The sequence below is a fragment of the Canis aureus genome, chromosome 7, assembly GCF_053574225.1.
Source record: "Canis aureus isolate CA01 chromosome 7, VMU_Caureus_v.1.0, whole genome shotgun sequence".
Lineage (NCBI taxonomy): Eukaryota > Metazoa > Chordata > Mammalia > Carnivora > Canidae > Canis > Canis aureus.
In genome coordinates, this window is record NC_135617.1 from 17,535,905 (window position 1) to 17,550,424 (window position 14,520).

Consider the following 14,520-nt stretch of genomic DNA (forward strand, 5'->3'; position numbering starts at 1 on the left):
TTTGATACAACGTGTTGAAACCTGTGCTTTGACTATCTCTAGATAGAGAGGACCCCTTTATACCCACGCAGAGTAGGAGAGCCATGATGTCCAAATTCTCATTTCCATTTGTTAAACATGGAACCAACCAGCTGTGGAAGCAGTGCGGATGAGGGCAAATTGCAGGTTTCTTTTGCAACTCCAAAGGCAGTATGTGTGAATAAAAGAATGATAAAATGACAGAATTCTCGAATAGGGTGATTACTAATCAGTTTTCCCTGACCCATTTTGTTCTTCTACCACAAATAGCTAGTCTATCTCATTATATATAACTACCTAGCGAGGACTGCAAACTAGCTTCACATGTGACTGTCAATTTAGTCCCTTACTTTCCTTTTCTTCTGTGCAGTTTTGAAAAACATCAGTCTTTGGTAATAACATCCATGACTTCTAGGTATAGGTTATATGTTTGATTAGACTAAAGCGATATTTTCCTATGTTTTTAACAGCAGAGTGCAGTATTTTGCAAGGAGAGATGCCTTGTGAGTTAGGATACACTCAATTCTTTTAGACTGTGCTTTTTCTGAGCTCTTATGATACAGTTGAATCAGAATGTGTGCAAAAATCCTTCTGCTATAAACTCTACATTAATATTTGCTAAAACTTATTTCAGAAACACTACTTCAAGCAAGTTCTGGATTTAGTGTGAACAAAACCAGAGTGGATTTCAGGTGAGGAAAGATCGTCTTCCTCTAGATGTCGGTGTCCAATCCAGAACCACACTTGCGGCAGAAGATTTCCTTGTTCTGGGTCAGGAAGCCTTCCCCCACCAAGGAGACTGAGCACTTCCCACAGTTAAAGCATTCGCTGTGCCACTGGCGGTCTTGAAAGCAGATAAACTTGGCACCTCTGAGACCTGTAAAGGAATTGGGGGCAAAGAATATTCTTCCAAATGAATAGATTAAGCATTCTATCAGGTACTCTTCTAGGAACTGTTGATAACAGCAGTGAGCAAGACTACACAGAGGCAAGGAACCTAAGAAGGAATGTGGCCTCCCATGTTCCTGTGTCCAACTGGGAATGTCACCAGAGGAAGTTCCTCCGATGAGATCCAACCTGATTCCCAAATTTTTCCTACTTTCTACAAAAGTAGGTAAGAATCTAAATATACAAACAGATAAAAATTGCCTAAGGCAGATAAAGAAGTACAGTATAATGCTGTGGGCAGAGGGCATAGATTTCAGTCAGGGATATCTAAGTATGAATATCTTCTTTCTCTTTTTGTAACCGTTTTCCTACAAGCAAAATTAAGATACAATAAAATAAATGTATACTTCCTAGCCTGCTGTCTGATGTTTTAATGACTTTGAGTTCTCTTTCCTCTATTTCTGTTTAGTTTTACTTAAGATAAAGTTCTCTGGTCATACTGTAGTTTGGGACACAATTTCCAAACACTCCAATAGAAAATTTCAATCTGACCATTATGTAGCTAGCCTAACATGATGACCTTATTACCTTGCCCAAAGACAACCTCAGCCTAGACTTGCAACAAAGACCTGTGAATCTGATCATTCTGGCCACTGAGGCCATGCTATCCAGTAACTAGTCTCTGCCAAGTGCCTTGTCAGCCTCTACCACTTCCGCTTGGGCTTCACTTGAGCCATAACATTTTGAAGAAAGGTAGCAGAATTTGAGTCTTCAGTGAGAATCTCTTTCTCTATTCCTAATATGCATCCAAGCTATAGTTTAAGAAATTGATTTTGAGGACTTGAACTATGTTAGCCCCACTCTGTGAGTAATGAGCAAACCATGGGAAATTCGTGGCACCATGATCACTTAGAAAGAGCTTGGCAAATAAAGACCCAAGGCATCCCATCCCTACACCTTTTCTCCTTTTCAACTCCTCAAAACCACATATAATACTCAAATACTCCATTTGAGGAAGCAAAAAAGGTGAATAAGCATTCTTTTCGATAAAAGCTCCATAAATATGATAATGAACATTTACTTCCATTCTAGAAATGTTATTTGATGTCTTTACATATAATTTACTGGTTTATAGATAAATGTACGTCAAATTTCTTTACTTCCTTTGATTAAATGTATAGCTTGCTTATTTGTGATGCTATCATCATTACTTGCTAATAAATCAATAATAAACCAGTTAATTCCCTGAATGTTATTCAAAACATTAATAAGCCAACTGCAAGAATCATGTTCTATATATGCATGAATTATCTCTGTTCATAAAACTAATTATTACACCTCTTGCATTTTGATGCTCATGAGTTTTTCTTAATTTTATTAGTATGCCTGTAAAAGTGGTAAATATAAAAATATTTTCTAGAATTTTACAAAGAAGAGAGAAAAAGAAGCACCTGGTAGTAGGAATTTTAAAAAGGCAGAGTCAACATGTGAGATGTTTATACATTATTTCAATTTTGGATACATTTATTCCCTCAGGTCATGAGGGTCATTTGCATTAAGAAAGTCCCCTGGGAAACCTATCTTGGGCACCGGTTTTGTTTGGCTTCATTTATCACTGAGAATTTAGTAGAATAAGAGCTAGTATTTGTTGAGCACTTGAAAGGGAGTCAGTCACTATTCTAAGCCACGTACTGCTTTACATAGTTCTCACCTCACCTTCATGAGTAGATATTATCATCAACTCTACTTTGCAGACAAAAATTGATGAATAGAAAGATTCAATCACTTGCCCAAATCAGCCAGCTGGCTGATCTGGGATTCAATCCTAGGCCATCTGGCTTCAAAACCTATGCTCTTAACTTTCCCAAGTTCAGTCTGAATTTATCTTTTGTAAAGACCATGACCAGAAAAAGTAGCATTCCTTTCTGAAGAAATAACATTTGAAATTTCTTTTACGCAAAATAAACAAATGGCAGGAGCTATGTAAGATGTTAGCTGTTCAACTCCTCATTTGCAAGTAAGGCAAAGGGGACCTCAGTGGTAAGTTTTTCACCCATGGTCACACAGTAGTCTGGGACAGAGGCAAGACCAAGGTCTTTACTCCTGAGTCTAGAGCACTTCCCACTACGTCAAGCTGCTTCATCTATCCCAGAAAGTTTGAAAGGCTAATCCTATCTTAGAGGAGAAAAAAATTGTTATACCTTGAGTTTGTTCAAATGAATCAAATTTATTCTGATGGGATTTAAAAAATTCACACCTGAGACTCATGGGTAGATTTAGTTAATATAAAAAAGTATTTTGAAAACACCCTAACATAGTTTTTAAAGTGACACATTGTTTGCATGAATGTGCAACTTTCAAAAGATAAACATATAACAGCATAAGAATTCCCTATGGTACATTAATTCAAAGAGCTTGATTTTAAAGAAATACTATTGCAAAGCATATATATAAAGAATCAAATAAAAAAAAACCATCAAAGTGAGTTGGAAGTTTTTACAGCCATTTTAATCTTAGGTGTCTCTCCTCAGAGCCAAGAGATTATGACAATTATTTAAAAAACTGATTTTTCTAAATTAAATACATAATCCTGTATTTGGATTTTTTTTGGGGTCAAGTCAGTGGTTCTTGATCATGTTTATGTTACATGCAGGACAATGAGTTTTTTTCCATCTGAACCTGAAAGAAGCTGGGCTCAGTGATTGACATGAAACAACCCAACAGAAAAGTGTCCCTTAGATACGTGAATCTGTGATGGATCAGAATTGAAACTCTTCAAATCCAGGGCTCACATGGGCTCTTTGCAGGTCAGTATTAGTCCCCTGAGTACCCAGGAAGTTTTTAAACCCATTTTGAGTTGTTGAATTTTCTCATTTCTTCATGAAAGCACTTTTTTTTTCTTTTCTGGCTAGTTCAAGAAAAATGTTCTAGAATAAACCAACTGCATGCCTTGGGCTGTAATTGCAGATTTACCAAGGAGATTTTTTGAGCTCCTGGTACTGATACATTTCTGGAAGTCCCATTTTCTAAGTAAAACTGGTAGACAGCAGCTTATTCTCTTGATTGTAGGAGCTGTCAGATGTGTAGAAGCAGGGGAGTAGAGTGGTTAAGAGCCCAAGCTTTTGAGCCCGATAGTATGGGACTGTCAACGGAATCCAGTGCAAGGGCTGGGAAGGTAACAAAGCTGAGGGATGGAGACAAGCTGTGGGGTACAGAGAACTGGGGCAGCCGCTGAGCCAATGACAGAAATCCAGCTGGGGAACGTGAGGACAGTCTGATCACCCCGACAGGCTCTTCATTTGCTTTTGGCTGCAGAGATGGGTTATAACACTAGTTTTTTCCAAACATATGCAGGCCAAACAAAGCACACCTGCCCACCAGCCATAGCCCTGGACCAGGTCAGATGCTGAAAAACATGGTGTCCCGTGCAGACAAATGGGACCTTGTCTGTTTGGGTAACAATCTCCCTCCCCTTGCAGGTCAGTGGAAAACTGCTAAGCTGGCTTTGCAGTGAAACTCTTTTCTTTCTTTGAAGATGTAAGAAGATTCAACTTTTATTTTGTGATATATTTGAAGATGGAGGAGGAGGAAAAGGATAAAATAATCTTTAATTCTGTGTTACATAAACTGAACTGTTAGAAATGAAATATGGTCCAAGAATCCTAGGAATAGTGAATAGAAGTACAATTCTGCTGCATTATTAAGTAGGTGACTATAAATTGCCTAAAAGAATAGCTGCTGGGTTTTTCAGGTCATGCCAACTTCATTTTTTTTTTTTTAACTATAGGATTAGCACTTTGGAAGTATCTCTGAAGAAAATTTAATGCATCATTTTACCTTGAAAATCTTTTTAACATGAATCAATTTACCCATTTGTGATATTTTCAAATCACGTCACATGTATTTTGTTCCTTCAGCAGAATGCTATCTTGTTTTATTTCATCTATTCATAATTAAAATGTATTGCAAGTGGATAGAAAAGAGAATGACACACTTGTTGGAAGCATCTTAAAATTAAGTCTAATTAATTCCTGACCTCTGCTAGCCTAATTATTATAGCTTCAGATTTTTGTACAATATTTGCATTTAACTGAAACCTTTTCTATTTTAGGGCCCTTTGCCCTTGTTTGGAATTAAGCAGGACTTTTATTTATAGGTAGTTTTCTACCACTTAAATCTTTAAATGTCAGGCCTCTTCGTGAAGTTCTTCTCTGATCTCTCAGCTCATCGTATTCTCTTTCTCTGAAATATTACTTTACTTAAGTCATTACTGTTAGGTTTAGTATTATTTACCCTCTACAGAACACGGCTCTCCTAATTATGCTCTCCTTGAGGGGTCTAATATTTATATTTATGTGTGGGTCCCCTTGTGTGAGGATCTCAAAATACTATCTTTTTTTTTTTTACTTTCCTTCCCAAATTAACTATATAGCATCTACATGCCATAACTGTCCCGTCATAGGACCATATTAAACTAAAGAACTCACCAGTGATGGGTTTGGTGCAGGCTGCACACTTTTTGGCATAAAGGTGGTTGTAGCAGTCCAAACAGAATGGGTAATCATCTCTGGACATAAACTCCTCTTCACACAGCTCTTTTCTACAGCCACTGCACAGAAAACACTCTTTATGCCATGGCTGGTCATGAAACGTTATCCCACCTGAAGTTATCACCTGCCAAAAGATCACAAAAAGGCAGTGACCATGATTATTGCGATTCAAACCTGTCGTGATCCTCTTCTGTGTCCACAAGTGGTACTTTGGACATCCTTGTGTCAGGATGTCCTTTCCCTGTGATTTTTTGGAATCAATATGAGAAGCAAAAGGCTATAGGGATTAAAGGGAACTAGCAAGAAATATCCTAATTTTTTTCCTACAGTGAAATAGAAAAGATCAGGGCCATAACGGACTCAGGAAAATGAAAAAAATGAAAAAATGAAAAATGAAAAAAAATCAGCTGACCCTTGATTCCTTTTCTCCTCTTTCTCTAACTTTCTTGTTGGGCTTCAAAGATCTGCCATGAGCACTAAGAACTTTTCTATATCAGGTTCTTATTTCCATGTCTAACGTTTAGACATGCTGAAAAAAAAAAACACTTTCCCCTAAAAGCTGTATTCCAGCCATAGCAGCCTTGAATGGAATTGGTAAGCACCAACATCCACCAATAATGACTAATATTTCTGAAGTGAGCTTTCAGTCTTCAGCGCTGTGCTAAAAGGGATGACCTCTTGTTTTGTTCTTAACATCTGACACAGCCAGGGCGATTATCTTTTCCCCTTAAAGAGATGCAGAACCAAGTGTCAGAGTGGTCAGGTCACTTGCCAGGTGACACAGAACAAGCATGCAAACCTACACAGTCTGACTCCGTGGCCTGTGTGCTTAGCCAGTAAAACTATAATACTGAGGTGCAGTTACTTTTCACTAACAAACAGCTGCTAAGTCCTTGTTGAATGAACAAACACCAAGAAGAGAAACATCGGTACAGCAATTCCAGTATTGTGTCTAGCACAAATGTGGTGCCCTGGCAACTGTGTGAGTTTTCAGCTTTAGAACTAAGCAATAAGAACAGCTTGCATTGTTGAACCTTAATGGTTAATGTGTGATATGCTGGGGTTTTGTCAGAGATGCTTATTATTCCTCCATTACATATTTTTTTTTTCTAAACCAGTTTAATCCATGGGTTGTACTTTTTAAAAAGCCGATGCATCTTTATATGGAATCAGAGGGTAAAGGATGCCCAGGTGGCTCAGTGGTTGAGCATGTGCCTTTGGCTCAGATCGTGATCCTGGGGTCCTGGGATTGAGTCCTGCATCAGGCTCCTCATGGAGAGCTCTGCTTCTCCCTCTGCCTATGTCTCTGCCTCTCTCTATGTGTCTCTCATGAATAAATTAATTAAAAATCTTAAAAAAGAATCAGAGGGATAAATATTGGACACCTATTCTTGGGTAGCCATTCTTAAATCATAGTATCTTTCAAACCCATGGCTGTTGAGCTCCTGGAGTAGCTGTGGCATCTGGAATGTGTTGATATACTATCTGAGGCGATTCCTGTAATCTCTGTATTAACTGGATATAGAAAATATAGAGCCTCTTCTAAGCCATCTTATTGCTGAAGAGTTAAAAAAAATGTTGTCTATGATACATGCTTTTGAAGAGATTATTCTAAAGATATTTTTGAATCTTACAACAAATATCTTAAAAATTAAAGATATTTGATAGAAAAGTTATTTTTCCTAAAGGAAAAAAATGTATACTATTCTAAATAAGTAAATGGGAAACATAATGGTGTATGTGAACTAAAGCAATTTAAAATACCCCCTACTGATTTCAAATGCCTCACTGCAGGCACAGCAGAATTCCAGATTCCTTTGATTTGTTGGGTCAAATTATTAGCAGGCAATGCTTAAAAGATTCCAAACTTGAAAAATGTATTCACAGCAAAATAAAACTTGATATATATACCAAAGACTGTTTAATTAGGGAGAAAAAACTCTGGAACATTAAAAATAGTTTGCTTATGATTATGTTCCTTCTGAAGAGGCACACAGGCTAGGATGAAGTCAAATATCTAGACGTGGTTTTTGCCATTAGTTGATTCCAGGATTTGGATCAAGTTTCTTCTCTGGCAAAGTGGAGGCAGCATTGGTTTTGTGCTTAGTAGACCATAGCTGATGAATCAGAGAACATTCTATTTGAACTTCAAGGAGGTTGACTTCAGAGCACTTGTAGTTTGGGAATACTTGTTTTTGGTAGAAAGTAGGTTTTATTTATTGGTTGATATTTATTTATTTATTTATTTATTTGGGAGGGTGGCAAGAGGGAGGGGGAGAGAATCCCAAGCAGGCTCCATGCCCAGCAAGGAGCACAATGTGGGGTTTGATCTCAGGGCCCTGAGATCATGACCTGAGTCAGAATCAAGAGTTGGCCCTTTAACTAGCTGAGCCACCCAGGCATCCTAGAAAAGAAGTTATAGTTTCACAAAATAAAAATGTTTGAAAAAAGTTCTAAGGGTCTGGTTGTCCAATTTATTTTTTTATTTTTTTATTTTTTTTTTTTTGCCTATTTTGTTTGTTTTATTTGGTCTTTGGTTTGAGTTGAAACATTGTTTTTCTTCGGCTTGGATCATTTGGATCAGAACATTTATATCCAGCTTTCCTTAAATGACTTGTGGTTTTAAAAATTAAATAGAAATAATCTGGCATGTTGTGATCTGTCTACTACCCAATATAAATATTTCACAAAGTTTTGATGACTACAAATCATCCTAAATATAGGACAGGCTCCTATAACTTGGGAAATGCCAGTGCTTTGGCTTCAAATAGTGCTTAGCATGGATGTACTAGAGAAATTCCCCTTCTCAAATCTTTATAGCATTGACAGAAACTTTATATTGTATGCCCAATAAATGATTGTAAGATAATTCCAATGTCTCGTTAATATTTTACCTTATCTTTAAGAGACACAATCTGAACATGGCCAACTTGGCTGTCCCACAAAACAGTGAGATAAATCTACCACTTTATTTCCAGCATCTCTTTCTAAAATGTATGTCATCATGCATGGGTGGCTCAGTCAGTTGAGCATCTGACTCTTGATTTCAGCTCAGGTCATGTTCTCAGGATTGTGGGATTGAACCCTGTGATATAGCTCCATGTTGGGTGTGGAGCCTGCTTAAGATTGTCTCTCTCCCTCTCCCTCTTCCCCCCCCCCCCCCCCCCGCCACTGTGTGTGCTTTCTCTCTCTCTTTCTCAAAAAATCAATCAATCACATGTCATTAATGCTGGCAATTCTTCTGAGTTTCTTTTTAAAATATATTTTATTTATTTATTCATGAGAGACACACAGAGAAAGGCAGAGACATAGGCAAAGGGAGAAGCAGGCTACCTGCAGGGAGCCTGATGTGGAACTTGATCCCAGGATCTCAGGATCATGCCCTGAGTGGAAGGCAGACACTCAATCATTGAGACACCTAGGTGTCCCTTTTTTTGAGTTTCATATATTGCAGGGTCATAGGATCTGAGGGTTGCTTGAATTCATTTCCTAAGTCAGTGTTTCTGGTTGAATAATGGAAGTCTCTGGGTATAAGATGGTTTTATATCAATAAAATAAAATAAAACCATCAATTGATGGTTACTATCAATTGTAATTTCAGCCATCATTATAGTATGATCTAATCATTATGACTGGAGTTTTATTGATGCCTCTGCAAATGCAGTCCTAGTATTTTCAATACAAGTAGAAAATTGCGGTGCACATGCACTCCCATAGAAAGTGGGGGTGAGATGTCTAGCTGTCCAGATGCAATTATACAAATGGTCTTGAGATCTGCCAAGGCAGCCCATAGATCAAAAATGTTTAGACATGACTGCTTTCCCATCACAATTTATAGTGTTATTTTAAACTGTATGATGCCTCATGGGTCAAGGATTTTTTTCAAGCACATCAATATATATTTTATGAAATACAGACAGGTTTTTATCAAGGTGATAGAGATGAGGGACTTTGTCACATAAAAGCTTAAAGGCTAAAAAAGAATTGGACAAAGTTTACTTGAAAGCATGATGTTTTTCTTATTGGAAGATATGTTTTGAATGGGTATCCAAGTCAAAAGGTCCTAAATGATGCTTTGGAACTGGAACCAAACCACCTGCTGCCCTTAGTTCTCTATCTAATGAATTTCCCTAATGATCTTGCCACTCTCTTGATCTACTTATTTACTCTTTAGAAATAAAAGCTTCAAGCCAAGAAGACATTTGTGCTGCTGGGATATAATGTGAGAAGTTAAATATCCTGTTAGAATTGGCTCCCTTAGTGACTCTGTGAGACAAATTCATATTTCTCTGAAACTAAAAGGATCAAAAACTCTTTTCTAAGAAATATCTTGTTTCACCAAGAGATATGTACCCTCTGCCAGAATACATGAAATCTTGTGTAATAACAGTGACCACAACTGGAATATCTTGAGCTTTTGGAATATTACATTCATGTTCCGGGTGGAGTTTTATGATGATAACAATAGGTGACCATCTTCATTGTGACACGTAGTGTGCTTCTAGACATGCTGGAATTCAAGACTAACATGAATGTCTAAAGACAGACATGACATGACGGTATTAGTTCATTCTGAATATATAGTGAAGTTAAAAAGCAATGGTCTGGAAGGTTCCACAAGCTTTATCCTTTTTAGATAATTACCTTCTTACAAAAGCTGCAGTAGTGCGCAAACTCCTTCTCAAAACATGGCACACAATAATTGCCATTCTCTTTTGAAATCAAAGGTTTAGTTCCTATTGGCTGTCGGCAATGCTCACACACAAAGCAGGTTTCATGCCAGTAGTTTCCCTTAAATTCCATTTTGCGGGAACCTGTCCCCCCCAGATAAGAACCTGTTAGTACAAATGAAATATCATTTTACTTATTTTAAGTAAAGATATGTCAAATTACTTAAAAAAGTATATTTTTAACATTAAGATGATAAACTTAATTGCCTTTACAGAAAAATAGTGTTTTGTTGGCTTCTAAGACATTTATCTGAAAAAAACAAAGGTAGAGTTCAGCCATGACGATGGTGAATCGCTCTTTTACTGAAAACTGTGCTGTGTAAGCTACAATTTTGAGATTTGAAAGTACAACTAGTGGAGACTCTGAAGGGCTGTGTGTGGTTTAGATAGATTGGGCCATAATTATCAGTACTGGGATATTAGGATTGCCTGAGGCACAAACTCTTGAGATTGATGTTGTGTAGTTATGGTCTTCTAGAAACTCTTTGAATTCTTAATAAGAAAATGAGAGAGAATCGTGTTTTATGTTGCTGTCCATAGGGATTTAGAAGAGAATCAAAATAGAGAAAGTGCTTGCCTGGAAGTATAATGATATACATGAATCCTTGTCTTGCCTAAAAGGAATAAAGATGAGGGGCCCTCAAATCATTTTTTGTGCTGCTACAAAATGATGGTTGGCCCCATTCTCCTGTGATGGATTATGCTTCCTGATGCCATTGTTTATGCCTAGGACAGGGTGTTTAATGCAGTGTTAGTGTTATTGGTTTAGATTTTATATTTATTCTATGGCTCAGATTGTGGTTGAAAATGTCTCTATAAATTGACTTCATGAAAATACATAGAACACTGTAATTTACCTATACAGAATAATTACCCAGAAAGAATGATCCTTTTATTTCTAAAATACACAAAATGAAATAAAGAGATAGCAAGACAGATGTCTTTCTCGGAAGTAGGGTTTTCCTAGCTACTATACTCTTCCTGTGCTTGGGTGTAATTCAAAGTGTTGCAGTTTCAGTTAGAGACTGGAACTCCCTTGGGATCTTACCAGGCATGATGGTCTTCTTGCAGTGGAAGCACTTGGAGGAGCACTCATTAGAATAACACTCCGAGCACAGCAGGCGCTCATCCTTGGCAGCAAAAGGCTTTTCCACCAAAGAGTGATTGCATTTGGCGCAGTTGAAGCATCCTTCATGCCAGTGTCGGCCTTTGTAACAAAGATCCTTTGAGACAGAAAATATGAGTTAATTAAATGTGCTAGTGACAAAATAGGCCATTTTATCAAACAAAACTGAACACTCCTTGGACTCTGGTGTCAGTAGTGTGTGTGTGTGTTAGTAGCTTGAGGGAAAGTTGTCATTGATACTATTACCCATGGAGAGGATACTCTCTGGGGCAGTTAAGAGCTAGAGCCTAGGGGCCTCCTTAGTTGGCCACTAAAGGCAGATGGAAAATAAACTCTTTCCTGTTTCTTCAAATTACTTCTTGCTTCCTCTTATAAACTATAAGAGTGTTTTTTTTTTCCCATGGGAGTGATTTTTATTTTTAGGTTGTAATATCCTATCCTTGTTTAAGAGTAAACAAAATCTCAACACCACAAGACAAAGACAAAAAAGAAAAAGAAAAAAGTACAATAATGTGCATTGTGAGAGGAATGGGCTGTATGAAGGCACAGTGCACTTAGTGGAGATGAGCCTAATCTGAAGCCGGAAAATATAGGCTTTTGAATCTCTACCCTTCCAATTATTTATACATTTATTTATGCTCATGTCATTCCAGAGATAAACCAACATTTTAGCTGTGTGACTTTGGGCAAATAATGTAACCTCTTTAATCTTTAGCATCTTAAAAAACCATTGTGAGGATTAAAGTATTTGTTATATTTTGGAGTGCTAAACTCAGTACCTGGATACAAATGGTAACTGAAAGATGCTTATATCTAGTAGTAGAGCAATTCAGTATTAACAGTTAATATTGAAGAAAATGAGGCATTCCAAAGCATTCGTCTGTTTGTTTGCATGCAGTAAATTGAAGAAAGACCTACCTTGGAATCTGACTCGATTGGTTCTTTGCACTCCTCACAATAGTTAGAAAAGATACGATCGTAACATGAAACACAATATGGATTGTCATTCTTTAGTACATACTTCTTCCCAAGAAGTGATGCTGTGCAGTATTGACAATCAAATCGAGCAGTTGTCATTGTGGTTCAGTCCTGTGAATAAGAAAATGATTCATGTACATGAAAGCAATTTTTTTATAAGATAAATTATGAAGGAGTCAAGCATTTGAATGAATTTATATCTTAAGCAAAAAACCACCAAATTAGGAAAATATGCTGTAGTCATGGTGACATTCAGGGTGATTTAGGAAAGGCTACTCTCCCATTTTGGCAGTTCCTGTGTGTTTTGCTAACAAAATACATTAAGCCAGCAGCCAGATTGTGAAAAACATCTTGTATTCATCATTCACTGATGTGAACTTCAGTGAAGATGTGGTATGTGTTGAAAGAGGATGGTTTCACCTCAAGGATATAAATATGAACTGTTGATAGGTCTTTCACTAACTGTCATCACTTACTAACTTGCTGGAGAGTTCTGGAGGCAGAGTTCCTTGGAAATCACAGCAGTCTGAGATGGAAGTTAATAATCAAGTACATTGTAATCTTTTAGGCTATTCTTTTATTTCTCAGATCTTTACTGGGCATCTAATGAGGGTTTGGCACATTAGTCCCAAGATCTTCCTGTAGTATATACTCTCTTTTGGGACATTGTCTTTACTTCTGGCTTCAATCTCCCCAAATATGCTGTGGACTCCCAAATCTGTGGCTAAAGCTATCCTTGCCTCCTGGGCATCTCCATTTAGATGGCCCACGCTAAACTGGCCAAATAAAACTCCTTAGCAGATAGGATTTAGTCCAAGTTGCTGTTGAGCAATTGCCCAGATATGGAAGTGCGTGGAAACCATCAGTGGTAGAAAAGAGCTCTGTGCTGCTTTGGGCTTTGGGATTAAACTAAAATGTATATAGTATGGTTAATAGCAGGAGTATCTTGCTGAATGAAAAGATGATAAGAAACAGAAAGCCAAGGCAAGGATAAGAAAACCATTAAAAAACAGAACATATGGATTTTAAAAGGTTTAATTAGGCATTGAACATGAGTTTTTCATTGTCATCAAAAGCACTATCACTGATTTTCTTGGAAAATGAGATTTGTTATCTCTGGGTTTACTGGGATATATCAGGAACTATGAATATTTTCTAATTCTTTACCTCAGGATTTTTTTTTTAAATTTTAGCAAAATCAAAAAATCAAGTAGTTATTGTAATGCTTTTTACAGCATTTTTAATGCTAGTTTTTATTTAGTACATTCAAATTGTATTCCCATACAATTTTGTCTTCCTTTATTTTATTTTTTTAAAGATTTATTTATTTATTCATGAGAGACACAGAGAGAGAGAGAGAGAGGCAGAGACATAGGCCGAGGGAGAAGCAGGTTCCATGCAGGGAGCCCAATGTGGGACTCCATCTCGGGACTCCAGGATCACGCCCTGGGCTGAAGGCGGTGCTGAACCACTGAGCCACCCAGGGATCCCTATTTTAATGATGTTTCCAGCAGACTGTCTTGCTGACTATATATTGTCATTAATTCTGTATGTAGCAGTTTTGCTATATTGTTCTTCACTAACAGAGAAAAGGCTGGAGATTTGGAACATGTGGGTTTTTTTCCCAGGAAAGATGAAAATTCATAGTAGAAAGTTCCCAATGGAACATGCCAAAATTATCTGCAAGGAACATTGAATTCCCTATTTGATTAATTCCACAGAAATGTCCCTTTCAAGTGAATACAAACACACTCAAAGAGTTATTGAGGGCTTGGAAACAGGAGGAAAATAGATCTGTTTCCCTTGGAAGATTTTAAAATGTGAGTTTTGTTCACATTTACAGTGATCATGCATTTGTCTCTTAATAGTGAAATACACCTTTAACTTTCATCATTTAGTATAGAAAATGCCATTTTCATTATTAGAACTTATTTGGTGTTAGATGTATATAATAGCATCCTACTTCCATTTTGTGAGGCTTTTAGTATCCTATAAAATGAAGACACAACTGAAGAGATTACAAAACTGGTAGTATTTCAGCACTTTAAACACAACATTACAATACCTATATCTCATTTGGTGGTCAGGTCAGGAATCTAAATATCTAAAATCTGAATATATGAATAAATATTTATCTTATAAATATATAACTATTGATACCAAAATATATATCAATAAATAGAAATACTTGTCTAAAAATTTATTTATTTATTTATTTATTTATTTATTT

The 14,520-nt window shown here is 36.9% G+C and overlaps 1 protein-coding gene across 5 annotated transcripts in view; it reads right to left on the bottom strand.

Annotated features, from left to right (window-relative positions):
- Positions 1–661: 661 nt before the first annotated feature.
- Positions 662–14,520, bottom strand: part of FHL5 (four and a half LIM domains 5) — a 43,099-nt gene continuing 29,240 nt past the window's right edge. For all 5 annotated transcript variants that reach the window (XM_077903036.1, XM_077903034.1, XM_077903033.1 and 2 more), the window contains 5 exons: positions 12,231–12,401; positions 11,235–11,409; positions 10,101–10,270; positions 5,394–5,580; positions 662–895 (listed from right to left, as the gene is read on the bottom strand). In XM_077903036.1, coding sequence (XP_077759162.1) covers positions 732–895; positions 5,394–5,580; positions 10,101–10,270; positions 11,235–11,409; positions 12,231–12,389 — 855 coding nt within the window. In that variant the 5' untranslated portion in view covers positions 12,390–12,401 and the 3' untranslated portion in view covers positions 662–731. The remainder of the gene's footprint in view (positions 896–5,393; positions 5,581–10,100; positions 10,271–11,234; positions 11,410–12,230; positions 12,402–14,520) is intronic.